This window comes from Eschrichtius robustus, chromosome 18, assembly GCF_028021215.1.
Source record: "Eschrichtius robustus isolate mEscRob2 chromosome 18, mEscRob2.pri, whole genome shotgun sequence".
Taxonomy (NCBI): domain Eukaryota; kingdom Metazoa; phylum Chordata; class Mammalia; order Artiodactyla; family Eschrichtiidae; genus Eschrichtius; species Eschrichtius robustus.
In genome coordinates, this window is record NC_090841.1 from 7,093,234 (window position 1) to 7,106,234 (window position 13,001).

The following is a 13,001-nucleotide window of genomic DNA, read 5'->3' on the forward strand; positions in this document are numbered from 1 at the left end:
CTTACAGATCAAAGATCAGCCTGTGAATTATCCCCAGAGAACTGAGACCCTCTGAGAGGTGGCCGGACAGTATTCTGAACTGGCCCGCCGCAGAGCTTCAGGGCATGGGCAGGCGCGCTGGTTCAGTGTTGTTCAAATGCTAGGTTTTGACACCTTAGTACGTTGTGAAATGAATTTAGTGGTCTGTAACTGCATTTTGAAAAACAACAAAGGAACATGGAATAAAAATTTAAAAACGAGATTACTGCAGGTAAGAGGGGAAAGTGTCATTTTGTGAAACTTTGGTTTCACACACACGCCCCGTGTGTGCGTGTGTGTGTGTGTGACAATGTACAATGGTGTTTTTACAGTGGGTCACCGACAGGATTTGGAAAAACATTGTTCTGGTTTGCTATCACAGGGAGAGGTCGTCTTATGCAATGACTCCTGTAAGTCATACATTTGAAGTTAAAATAACAGCTGCAACAACAAAAATAACAAAAGCGGTAAAGATGGAAGGTGTGTGGTGGGGACGGAGATCAGGAAGGGGGAAGATAAAAAATCCTGGGCTGGCATAGCACAGGGAGATCAGCTCGGTGCTTTGTGACCACCTAGAGGGGTGGGATAGGGCGGGTGGGAGGGAGGGAGATGCAAGAGGGAAGAGATACGGGGACACATGTATATGTATAACTGATTCACTTTGTTACAAAGCAGAAACTAACACACCATTGTAAAGCAATTATACTCCAATAAAGATGTTTTAAAAAAAATGAAAAACAAAAGTCAAAAAAAAAAAAAAGAATCCTGGGCTGGCTGCACTACCTATGATTAAACTCCTGGAAATGTACCATCTGCCAGAGAACAGCAGCTTCTTGGGAGCAGGTCCCGCAGCCTGGGCAGGGGAAGGTCTGCACCGTGATCCGGGGGGCAGGTTCACGGCTGGGAACAGGGGTGGCGAGCACACACACACACCTGCCCACTTGCCTTGGGGCTGGTGAGGGGGTCCTTGGGCACTGGTTGCTGGTCTTGCGGGGGGAGGCAAGGGCAGTGCGTTTGAGAGCTTCGCCCGTGGATGTCAGACAGCCCTGGGCTGACTGCTGGCTCTGCCATTTACTAGCCTTTGGGCAAAACACTTCAGACCTCTCTGAGCCTCAGTTTCCTCGTCTGGGAAGTGAACATGAAAACATTTACTTTATCATATTGCTGGGAGGCTTGAGTGGAGAAGCTGAGAGTGGGTAGTTTAATAAATGTTAGTTCCCTCCAGATACCTCGCGTGCTGTAGCTCCCACCTGCTGCCAGGAAGCAGAACGGACCATCTGGTAGGGGAGGACCCTCTTCTGTCCCTTATTACCTCATGGAGTGCTTGGTGGAAGGGGAAGGAACGGGGTGGAAGGAAATGGTCCAGAGGGGGCCCAGGGCAGTAAAGAGGTGGCTTCGGCAGCTACCCACCCCACCCCGGGAGCTGCTTCCCGTTGCATGAGCAGCAGGGCTGTGGCAGTGACTTCCCTGTGACATCCCCTGCCCTGCCGCCCCTGACTCCGGGACTCCCGCGTCACCACCAGATCCTGGCTCTCCTGCCTCAGCACAAGGCTGAGGGTGGCTGTCATCTCAGCAGAGTGACCTGCCCTTGACGTTTGGGCCGCTGACATTTCCCCTCGTTGCAGTCCGCCTTGGTCCTCCAAGCGGCGAGGCCATTGGAGCCCCCGGTCCCCGGCTCTCTGTGTAACCAGAGCTGTGATCTCCTGCAGGTGGAAGACATCACCGCCAGCCATGAGGCTGCTCTCCTAGAGATGGAAAACAGCCACACGGTTGCCGTCTCACTCCTGCAGGATGACCACGACCACAAGGTGCAAGGTAGCTACGAGCCTTGGTGTGCGCGGCTGGCGGGGTGGGCTGTGCGCACTGACTCTCTCCGGCTGCAGGCACAAGGGGCCCTCCCTTTCCCTCTTGCTCCCCTTTCCCTTCTTCCTTCCTTTCCTTCCTGGTGTGTCCTTTGTGTTGCTTCTTGGGTTAAGAAAAGACAGAAATCCAGGACCCGGGTAACTACAGTAAGTCCCCTACATATGAATGAGTTCCGTTCTGAGAGCGCGTTTGTAAGTCCAACAAAGTTAGCCTAGGTACCCAACTAACACAATCGGCTATATAGTACTGTCCTGTAATAGGTTCATAATACTTTTCACACAAATAATAATAAAAAACAAACACACACACACAAAAACATTTTTAATCTTACAGTACAGTACCTTGAAAAGTACAGTAGTCCAGTACAACAGCGGGCATCCAGGGGCTGGCATCGAGGGAACTGGCAAGAAGAGTTACTGACTGGAGGAGGGAGAGGAGGTGGGAGACGGTAGAGCTGAAGGATCCTCAGCAACAGGAGACGGAGGGCGAGCTGCAGTTTCACTCACGTTGATGGAATGCACATTCGCATCTTTGAAAGTTTGCAGCTTGAAGGTTCTTTTGTAGGGGACTTACTGTACTTTCCTCTGAAGCTGATCCTCTCAACCCTGCCTGAATATTGGAATCCCTGGGAGCCTTGGTCCCAGCCCAGGGTTTGGTAGCTGGTCTGGGTTACAGCCTGGGCTTGTTAAAAGCTCATAGGTGAATGTAACAGGTAGCCAAGCTTGAGACCCACTGTTCTACAGTAAGTGTAGACATCCTGGGCTTTGTCTTGTTTTGTGGCCTTATAACCGTCCCACAGGTGTGGTGTTGTCAGGGCCACGCCAGCATCTGATTGGGCCTGGCTCTCCACACCTTGCACTCAGACCACATTCACCATGGATGTAAGTGGACTCTCAGGATCTTTCTTTTTACGTTTTTTACATTTTTTTATAACTTTGAATTATCTTTGGATACGTAGGAGCTTATGTGGGTTGTAACAATAGTGACAACATTTAACTAAGTACCACTAAGATTTTGACTCTGTGAAAGAAGCTTTTTACATGCTAACATGCATTTACGTTATACAGAGAATTTGTTTTTCAATTTCCCCTTTCCTCATTTTTTCCTCCCCAGTCAGCTGATTGTTAAAGTATATGAAAAACAATTAATTTAACAATAGATTAATAAATTCTAAAAATTTGGGAATTAATATCAGCGTTTTAAAATTATTTTTAAATGTTCTTTGTGAACAACAAGGCCCACTGTGCAATAATCAATACTCATGTGATTGCCCCCTCGAGCACCAACCCCACTGCCTCTGGGAACTACCCATACGTGGAAAAGCCCAAGCTGGACGCAAGGGAGAGGAATTTCCTGAGAACTAGTTAAATGTATTACCTATTCCTGAGAGCGTGTCTCATGTTTAGAGTACCAGTTCCCACCCTTGGATGCACATTGGAACCACCTGGAGAGTTTTTTTGAAAGATACTGATGTGTAGCTCCCACTACAGAGGTTCTGATTTAATTGCTCTGGGGTGCAGCCCAGGCATCAGGATTTTTTAAAACTCCCCAGGTGATTCTAATATGTAGCAAAATTGGAGAAGCACTCTCCTAGAGCACAGTCTTAAGCATGGGACAGAGTGTCAGGACCTTAAAATAATGAAATACATTATGAGTACATAGATAGTCGCCATGGTTTATGCCACCTAATAGATACTGACTTTTCTTTGCTTGTGAGGTATAGGGTATCTGAAAATGCCCTAAAGCCCATCACTGCACTGCAGGAAAATGGCCTCAGGAAAGGGAACAGGAATGGAAATGTTACAATGAGTGTTGCCTTTTGTTTCCGGATTTTCGTATAAATAGACTTGGTAGATTTTTCTGACTAATGAAGTCTCGCTTAGACGCCACATCCACATCCAGGGCCTTTGAATTACATATAATGTGAAGACAATGTAGGCGTATGTAATGGTAGCTAAAAACTTCATTATTATGGATGATGCTCTCAATGACTATTAAAAATAATCATTTAGACAAAGGCAGGTAGACCAGAAACCCACATGGTTTTGTGTCAATAAAATAAGCACAAACTTTTTTTTTTTTTTTCCAAATGTAAATTTCAGCTATAACAGGTGGATTTCTAAGAGACCTTAACCATCATTAGTTAAAAGATTTGGGTCAATGGAAACCACAAAGTTTTTCTTAATGGCAGCTTATGCCAGCCGGAATGATAATTATTGGTCTCCAGTACTCTCCTGTGCTATAAGCATATGATCCAGGTTGATTAATGAGACCTTTCCTCTCTCCAGTTATAACATGAAAACAAATTGCTTGTGTAGCTAGAATGAGACGGGCTTCACCCAGCTAATAAGACTATTCCCATCTGGAGGAAAATAGAATCCATTTGCTTAATAACTCTTACATGACATCTCTTTCTGCCTGTCTTGCAAATTATCACTGGAATGACACTTTTCACGGAATAGAATTGCTCCAAACTCCCCAAGAGGAACCCGTCCAATGGGTCCTTCCTTCCATCTGAGTGGCTTAACATCGACTCTTTGCTCAAGCAAATCCTAGCATCTGTGGTTTCTAGAGTGTGGCCCAGAGGCCACCAAGGTGACTTTGCAGGCACAGCACTGGTCCCGTTCACCTGTCCATTCTCCAGCAAGCCCATGCTCCGCTCTCCTTGGAAAGGTCCCTGCTTCAGCCCGAGATTGCAGCTTCGTGGTAGAAAAGAAGAGTGATCCTGGGAGGGAAGAAAAGGGAGATTTAACATTAACTACCTAGTGGTTTTACCATTAGGAAAAGTTGGAGAATCAATGAGTGCTGTAAATGGAGAATCTGACTTGGCCAGGGTGTTGGTAGAGCTGGGTATAAAAGTGAGTGTGTGTGTGTGTGTGTGTGTGTGTGTGTGCTTGTGCTCTGTTTGCTTCCCTCCCTCCTTTCTTTCCTCTGACCCTCGCCCTTTCTCCTATTTCCTTCCTCATCCTTTCTCCCTCTCTCCTAAATAACATTGCATACAATTTCAGACTAATGGAGAGGTCTCTTTAGGCCTAAGTCCTCTATATACTGGTGTCCCTTCTCACCTACGTCACTAGTCTTAGCCTGGCAAAAGAATCTTGTTTGATCCCTTTTCAAAAGAAAGATCAACTTAACAATTTGATGTCTTCTCTCCAGAACTGATATCTACCCACGAGCTTGAAAAGAAAGAATTGGAAGAAAATTTTGAAAAGCTGCGGCTGTCATTACAGGTTAGTGTTTCCTTAACTCCAACATCAAGATAATGGCAGCATTGTAATTCCTGTCCACAGACATTTATCCAGCACCTACCGTGTACTGGATCCTGTACTAAGCATTGGAATATGGGGGTAAATAAGACCTACTCCCTGCCCTTAAGGAGTTTACTGTCTACTCAGAGCTGTGATACAAATAGTGACAGACCAGCACGGAAGGTAACACATACTTGCATGGAATGAATAATACCGTTAGCGCCACAGGGGTTCCGAGAGACGGCTCCCCATGTGCTTGCGGTCAGAGCCATGTTTGGGGAAAGGGGAGGATTAGGGAGCAGAGCATTCTAGGCAGGGGTAATGGGGTAAGGAGACTCATGTAGGGCAGAAATCACAGGACATGTTCTGGGAATTGTAAAAGCAACTTCAGTCCCCTGGAGATGTAACGAAGCTTCTTGGCGTCCCGCTTGAAACCTGCACAGAGTGTGGGTCTCAGATGCCAGGGGCGCTGCCTGGCTTCCTTCTGATCTCAAAGGGGAGAATGGAGGTCTCTGCCGTCCAGAGACCCCAACCAGCTGCTTCTGTGAAAAGATGTTGACCGCCCCCAGCCCTAGAGAGGGGCTGCCTGGGAAGCCAGGGGGAGGTTGGTGGCCCTGCTTCCATTGCCAGCTGTGGACGTCCCAGTCATAGAAAGATTACCTTTTAAATATTAGGGACACTCACATCTGGAAATTTGGGAGGTGATTACCGTAATTCTAATACAAAGGCAGGAATTTTGTTTCTTCAATGGCTCACTTTCCCCAGGCAGTGTTTCTTGCACAGAGCCTGCCCTGCCAAGAAAAGAATCTAGGATTATGGAGTGTCACACTATTGAGTGTACTATTCAAAAATTTTTAAATGGGAAACCACCTGCTGCAAACCCACCCCCGACCCGTCGATCCATGGATCCATCGGTGGGGCTGCACATGCCCACGTGCTCCTCGTGTGGCTTATCCTTGGCAAATTAACCCCAAACTTCTTTGTGTACCCCACATCCCACACCACCCAGATATATTACCCTTAAGGAACACAAACCAGGAAAGTAACAGCCATACTGTGATGCATCAGAAAACCCCAAACGGTCCAAAACCAAAAGAAGGGAGAGTTCTGTTTCATCCATGAGTCTTCACTTTGCCACTAACATCACACAGTCGTGACTTGTGCACATTTTAGTGGTAACTCATGGGCAGAATCCATTTGAGCTGGAGATTTTCTGGTGTGAAGTGGGTACAGTTGCTTAGGCCAGTCTCCTTGGGCTACTGGCAGCAGAGAAACAGGTTTGGGGTAAAAGATTGGAGTTTGAGGTTTAAATCCCCACTGTACCTTCTCTTAAGAGCTTTGAAATCTTGGACAACTACATAAGCTGTAAACCTTAGTTTACCCATCTGTAAAATGGGGATAATACCAATTCCTTCCTCAAAGTGTGAGCAGCTTAAGGGAAATAATCTGTGTGTCAATGAAAAAAATTAATCAATAGTCAATCCAAGAAAGAAATGGAGAATTTTATTTGAGCCAGCCTGAGGATTAGAACCCAGGAGACAGTCTTTATGTGGTATACAATGGACTACTACTCAGCCATAGAAAAGAACAAAATTTTGCCATTTGTAGCAACATGGATAGACTTGGAGGGCATTCTGCTAAGTGAAATACGTCAGACAGAGAAAGACAAATACTGTATGATATCACTTATATGTGGAATATAAAAAACACAACAAACTAGTGAATGTAACATAAAAGAAGCAGACTCACAGATACAGAGAACAAACTAGTGGTTACCAGTGGGGGGGAGGGCACGTAGGGATGGGGTAAGGGAGGTACAAATTGCTGGGTGTAAATAGGCTCAAGGATGTGTTGTAGAACATGGGGAATATTTTGTAATTGCAATATTTTGTAATAACTGTAAATAGAAAGTAACCTTTAAAAATTGTATTAAATTTTTTTTAAAGATTAAAAGACAAAGCACTAAGGACTGTCCCTTAGAGGTCCATGCACAGTTATATAAATTTTTGAGACAAAGGGTCTTACATCAAAGTAACATATTGACAGTGTACATAGTCCAACAGGGCAAGTAGTGGGTCATCGTGACCCCTTACAGGATTGAGAAAGGAATGTTATCTCCTAAGGAGTTACCTTGCTGGCGCCGGGAGAAAATTGCTTTTTTTTTTTTTTTTCCCCGGTGAGCAGGCATTCCTGTGTCTTCTAAGGGGATCTAGTTAATGTATAATGCAGATGCACAGTGCACACTAAAGAGGGGTAGTGGCCCAGATGGGTAGAGAGAGAATTTTATGTTTAAAAATTTTCTGGTCCTGCCTTAAAAATAAATTGATTTCATCATGTGTAAAGGGTATAGAGCACTAGGTAGCAGCCAGTGCTATTATAATAGTTTCAGGCGTTGTTACATTTGCCATCATCATCATTATTATGGGGCCGCTGGTTAACTCCAAGTGGTCCATGCCAGGCCAGGTCACCAGCTGGGTCTTGGTGCTCTTAGCTTGGCATAAAGTAGCCAATCCAAGTTGAAGAACAGCACGTCCTGTCCGATTGCTGGGGCACCATTGTGTGCCTGAGGATCTGTTTTGAATAATGGTGAAGAAAGCAGAAAAACCACAGTGTGATAGTTTAGATGCCACCTAGATGGTACTTGCCTGAGTTTTTCACTGTTTCACTTTTTAATGGAGGACAAGAGGCTCGAGAGGAATGCTTGCTCTGACGAGGCTTGTATAGAAGGTGGGTAGCACTCCAGTCATTTTATTTTATTTTTGCAATAAAATAATAGCTAATGTTTATTGAGCACTTACTGTATGCCAGGTACTGTTCTAAATATTAACGCCCCACCATCCTCTGGGTTAGGTATTATTATTATCATACCCATTTTACAGGTGGGGAAACCTGGACACAGAGCGGTTAAACTGTGTAGCGCTCCAGTCATTTTATAGTCACGTTCTACGCACGCGTGCTGGGGCCCAGCTGGCTGCCCTGAGCCCTGATTTACACTTGCTGGCTCATGTGCCTTCCGGCTCCCACTGACACTGTCTTGCCCTCATGCACCAGCATGTGCACTTAATGGCAGTGTGGGGGGCTTTTATTTCTTAAAAATGAAATGGAAGTAACTGGAAACAAAAAAGGAGAGAAGGAAAGGGAACCCGCCAAGGATGGTTTGGAAAACTGGGTTCTCTGTGGTGACAAGAAAGCGGTCGAGCCAGCACGTGCTATGTGGCAGTGCTCTCGAGTGCAGTTCCATCGTTGACCGCACCCAGCTGCTCACGTGGTGAGCGGGGCCATCTCTCTTGCCGGAAGTGTTCACGGGAAGACCTCAGTCCCTGGGTTTTAACGTTACAGAAATGGTGATAGGGGTGGGGAACTTTGGAACACGTGGCACCAGCAAGGCACCGTCTCTTCCCTCTGCTTGGGCGTCAAGGCTCTGCCCGGCTCCCTCTGCTGCCCGCCGCCATCGGTCAGGGCCGGGGCTGCGGGGAGAGGGCTCAGCGTGGTGGCACCTGTGCTGGCAGCAGGGCTGGGGCCCCGGGCCTCCCCACACACGCCTCCATTCTCTCCACCTTCACACACAGAGCGGCCCCGTGGCGGGCACGTGCTGGGGTGAGGGTCAGGAGGGTCCTCCGAGTCGGGGGGAGCGTTTGAACGGGACAGATTTCACTCACGTGGCAGCTCAGGCCAGGGGCCTGCCACCCAGGAGCGCCGAGGGGAGGCCAGAAGAGAGCCGGGGGTGAGCGGGAGCTGGCTGTGGAGGAAGAGCGGATGTAAGGCGGGCTGGGGGCAGCGAGACGAGAAAGGCGGATGCGGAGGATGGGACACTGCGTCAGCGTCACTTGGTCCCGAGGGCGCGGGGTTTTACGTAGGGGGGGTGAGGGGCTCAGGCTTGCGCTTTAGAAAGCTCCTCCCCCCGCCCTGACCCTGACTCCCCCTTGAGGGCAAACGAGTTGCCGGTCCGGGACAAAGTCAGCAAGTGGCTCCACCCCAGGTGGAGCGAGTGGGATCAGGAGTGTTTGTGGATCCGGGGACGTGACATAGGAGGCAGAATCCTCCGGGACCTGCCATCGCTGTGTTTAGTGCGGGGGGAGGGGGAGGGGCTCGGGCAGAGCCAGAAGTCAAGGTTGGTCCGGCAGCTTCTGGCTTGAACTTAACAAATGAGAACAGTTCTTCTCTGAGATGGATGAATCGTCCTTCCTGAAGCCGGGGTCTAGAGGCCCCCTGGACTAAGATGGCTCTCTGCTGATGGGCTGCTTTTGTGAAGTCAGATATTAAATTATTAAACGCCTCTGCTCCGCAGGCTTCTTGCTTTCCTGGGGATGGGGGGCGAGGACAGCTCTCTGATCTCAGGAAGTGCTGTGTCGGGCCACCTGCTTCGAGTGCCCCGCCAGCGTGCGTGCACTTTCCGTGAGACAGAAACATGCATCCATCAGTGTTCTGTGGTCCATTCTGGACAAAGCACGGAGGCAGGGAGACCGGGGGCCTCTCCCTCGTGCATGCGAAGGCCTTTTGGTGGAGCCCGGTGGGGGGGCGCCTCTGATCTCGACGCCCTGGGAAGAGCCCCCAGGGAAGGGTGGTGGCCATCGTCACCGCCTCCCAGGTGCCGCGTCTGCAGGGGACCGGGCTGGACGTCTCGTGCATTACCTGCAGGACCAGGTGGACACGCTGACCTTCCAGAGCCAGTCTCTGCGGGACCGAGCCAGACGCTTCGAGGAAGCTTTGAGGAAAAACACTGAGGAGCAGCTGGAGGTATCATGCGCTCCTGGTCTCCCAGCACCCGCAGGGCCCTTGCAAAGCAGTTCTGTTGGACCCCAGGAAGCCCGGGGCTCCCCCAGCAGTCACCCCAAAGGCAGGGCCCCTGTGCTGATCTGATGCCAGAGCGACAGCGGTCAGGGCCTCCCGGGATTTTAAGCACGTGCCTGTCAGCACCTGTGCTGAGTCGGGACGGCCCTGGGTTCTCCATCTTAAGTGTTATTCTTGCCTCATTGCATACGGCTCCCCAGCCCCTGTCCCTGGGCTGCTGTGACAAGCTGGGCCTGGGAACACCCCACCCTGGCCAGGCCCCATCCCAGCCCCACGTCCCGTTCTCTCCTAGTGCCGCCTGCAAGGGAGGCATCCCTGAAGACCCAGTTGGTAGGGTGAGGGGTTTTTCCCCAGAAAGGCTGGCAGTTCCTTCCCTCTGATGTAAGGTTGCCAGATAAAATACACACCGCAAAATACACAATACCCAGTTCCATCTGAATTACAGATAAATGAGTTTCTTAGTAACAGGTATGTCTCATGCAATACTTATGTGAAATTCAAATGTAATTGAACGTCTTGTCTTTTTATTTTTTACATCTGGCAACCTTATTCTCACATTTCCTTTTCTACAATGCCTTTTCTGCTTTTTAAACCACTTTGCTCATTTCCTATGCATGGCAGGGGGCGGGGCCCTCCATGGGCACAGATGGGAGCTTTCAATCCCCACCTGTCTGTTGAATCAAGTAGTCTGCGTGAATGTTAAAAGCCAATGTTGAACGTACTGTTTTTACCCGCTAAGCTCCCTTGGGGCGATAGGCTGGTAGTGTCCGGCCGCCCCAGGATCCGATGTTTCAGGGAATGATGTCTTCACCTCTCCTGCTCCCCAAGGAGCTGGATTTTTAGTAGCTCTCCCAGTGGAAACTCGTGGGCATCGTTATCAGGGAAGGCTGTGAGCATTGTCTCCCTCTCGCCCTCTCGCTCTCATTCTCCAGTGCCTGTTAGGAAGCTTGTTAACGGATGACTAGATTCCGCTGAATTCATGGTGCTGGTGAATGCTGGGCTTCGCCGGGATGCCTGGTAAATAGCTTCTTGCTCTCTGCTCCTGTAGATTGCATTGGCTCCTTATCAGCACTTGGAAGAAGACATGAAGAGTCTGAAGCAGGTATTAGAGATGAAGAATCAGCAAATACACCAGCAGGAAAAGAAGATTATTGAGCTGGAAAAGCTGGTGAGTTGGCCTCTTACCTTGGGAGGTCCCAGTAACCTGCATGATATTCCTGCTGCCGTCGTGGATGTCAATATTTACAGCATCCAGGCGGGGGCCCTTACATGTCCGGTGCTCACAACTGAGCAGAAAACGCCTTTCTTAGGAAGCCAGGAGTTCAGGAATCTCAGAGGTGGCCTCATTTGTAGAAACCTGGAGCCCGTCTGATGCCCTGCCTGGCTCCCCATCCAGCACTGTGGCGTGCCAATTCCTCCCCTCCCCAGGGAAGATGTGCGGTGCGCCTGCACCCGTGATGTGCGCCAGGCACGGCACAGACACTTCACGCGTGTTTGTTCTTTAACTCTGACAGCAACCCACTGAGTAGGTGCTGTCAGGAGCCTCCTTTTACAGATGCGGAGACGGAGGCTTAGGACGAGGTCGTGTCTCACCCAGAGCCAAACAGTGGTCCAGCCCAGGCGGGAGCCCTGGGCCAGAGCTCCAAGCCCCGGCTTTCACCACACTCTCTGCCTCACCTTTCAGCCTGGCTCCCACAGAACTAGCAAAGGGCACCCCTCTGGGGGAATAGAGCAGCCAAAGTTCACTCCCCGCCCCTGTGGGTGCAAGGGCTGAAGCTGAGATAGGCATCCAAAGTTAGCAGCAGAGAAGCCTGCCTCCAAGGAGATGCCATTCTTGAGGGGAAGGTTGGCCCAAGGGTCGCAGATAGATTAGTTTTTTCTTTTTTATTGTTATATTTAAAATAAATTTTTGATACTCTAAGAGGGAAATATAATTTCCTCTAAAAGGAAATTATAAGATATAGATAAGAAAATTAAAATATCATATTTCTACACTGTTAATATTTCCAGAGCCTTTCTTCTGTACAAGTGTACACACCCTAATATACAACCCACACATACATACGAGTGTTTTGTATCCCGCTTTCTTTCAGTTAGCAAATCTTCAGCTTACCATCTCAGTAACTGATCACCTCCTCTAACTTTTCAAGTTCTCCGTATGTCTCGGAAATGTCCTCGAAGCCGCTATATCCAAACCAGGAGCTGGTCCCAGACCACCTGTTGCATTCAGTCGTCACGTCCCCTCTCCTGATCTAGCACCATCCCTCTGTGGGGACCTCTCTCACTGCACAGATGCCTGTCAGTCAGGATAAGGGCGGACGGGGGTGTGAGTGCCTATTGCCAGCATCAGAGGCAATGCTGGCCTCCTGGCACCTTCCAGCAGCCCAGAGCTTCCCAGCAAGGCCGGAGCCAAGGCCGGCGGGGGGCTCGCCAACAGAGCCCTCCCCTCTCAGCCCTGCAGCCCTCCTCCTCCAGGCAGGGCCATGTGCATCGTTATCTGGTCAGCCACAAGCCTCTGGGCTTCTCTGGCTGTTTTTAGCCACGCTCCAGGCATTCTGCAGGTATGCAAGAGTTCTCATTCCAGAAACCTTTCCAGGCAGAGGGGTGGGTAGGGGTGGGGGAAGAACTGAGTTAATCACTTCCCATTTCCTGGGAGCAAAGATGAGGATGGGGTGAAGAGCCTTGCTGGAGAGCAGGGGCAGAGCCCCGTCCTTTCGCTCTGATGCCGAAGCCTGATTCATGGAGAGGTGGCGCTTTTCCTTAAAGATTACTCTAGCTGTGAACTTGTCACATTCTCTTCAAAAACTAATTCATTTCTCAGTGCATCTTAGAATGGAGCTCTACTTTAGCTAGGTCTCAGGCCCTGGGGACACACCGACAGAGAGAGCGGGGCATAAGTTGCAGAGGAGTAGCGGCCACAGAGGATGTTATCTTCTGAGCATGTGCCACGCTGGGCTTGAGCTGCGTGTTCCTGGCTGCCCAGGGCCTCAGAAGGAAAAGAGTGTGTCCATGCTATTTGTATTTCCAGCCCTCCATTAATTCAGAATGTCGTAGAGTGTGTACAGGCCTGGCCAGAGATGC

General features: G+C 49.3%; 1 protein-coding gene across 3 annotated transcripts in view; it reads left to right on the forward strand.

The window, feature by feature from the left end:
• The window catches only part of MTUS2 (microtubule associated scaffold protein 2), a 325,841-nt gene that overhangs the window by 310,546 nt on the left and 2,294 nt on the right, over positions 1-13,001 (forward strand). For all 3 annotated transcript variants that reach the window (XM_068526669.1, XM_068526670.1, XM_068526671.1), the window contains 4 exons: positions 1,728-1,833; positions 5,038-5,111; positions 9,768-9,866; positions 10,969-11,088. In XM_068526669.1, coding sequence (XP_068382770.1) covers positions 1,728-1,833; positions 5,038-5,111; positions 9,768-9,866; positions 10,969-11,088 — 399 coding nt within the window. The remainder of the gene's footprint in view (positions 1-1,727; positions 1,834-5,037; positions 5,112-9,767; positions 9,867-10,968; positions 11,089-13,001) is intronic.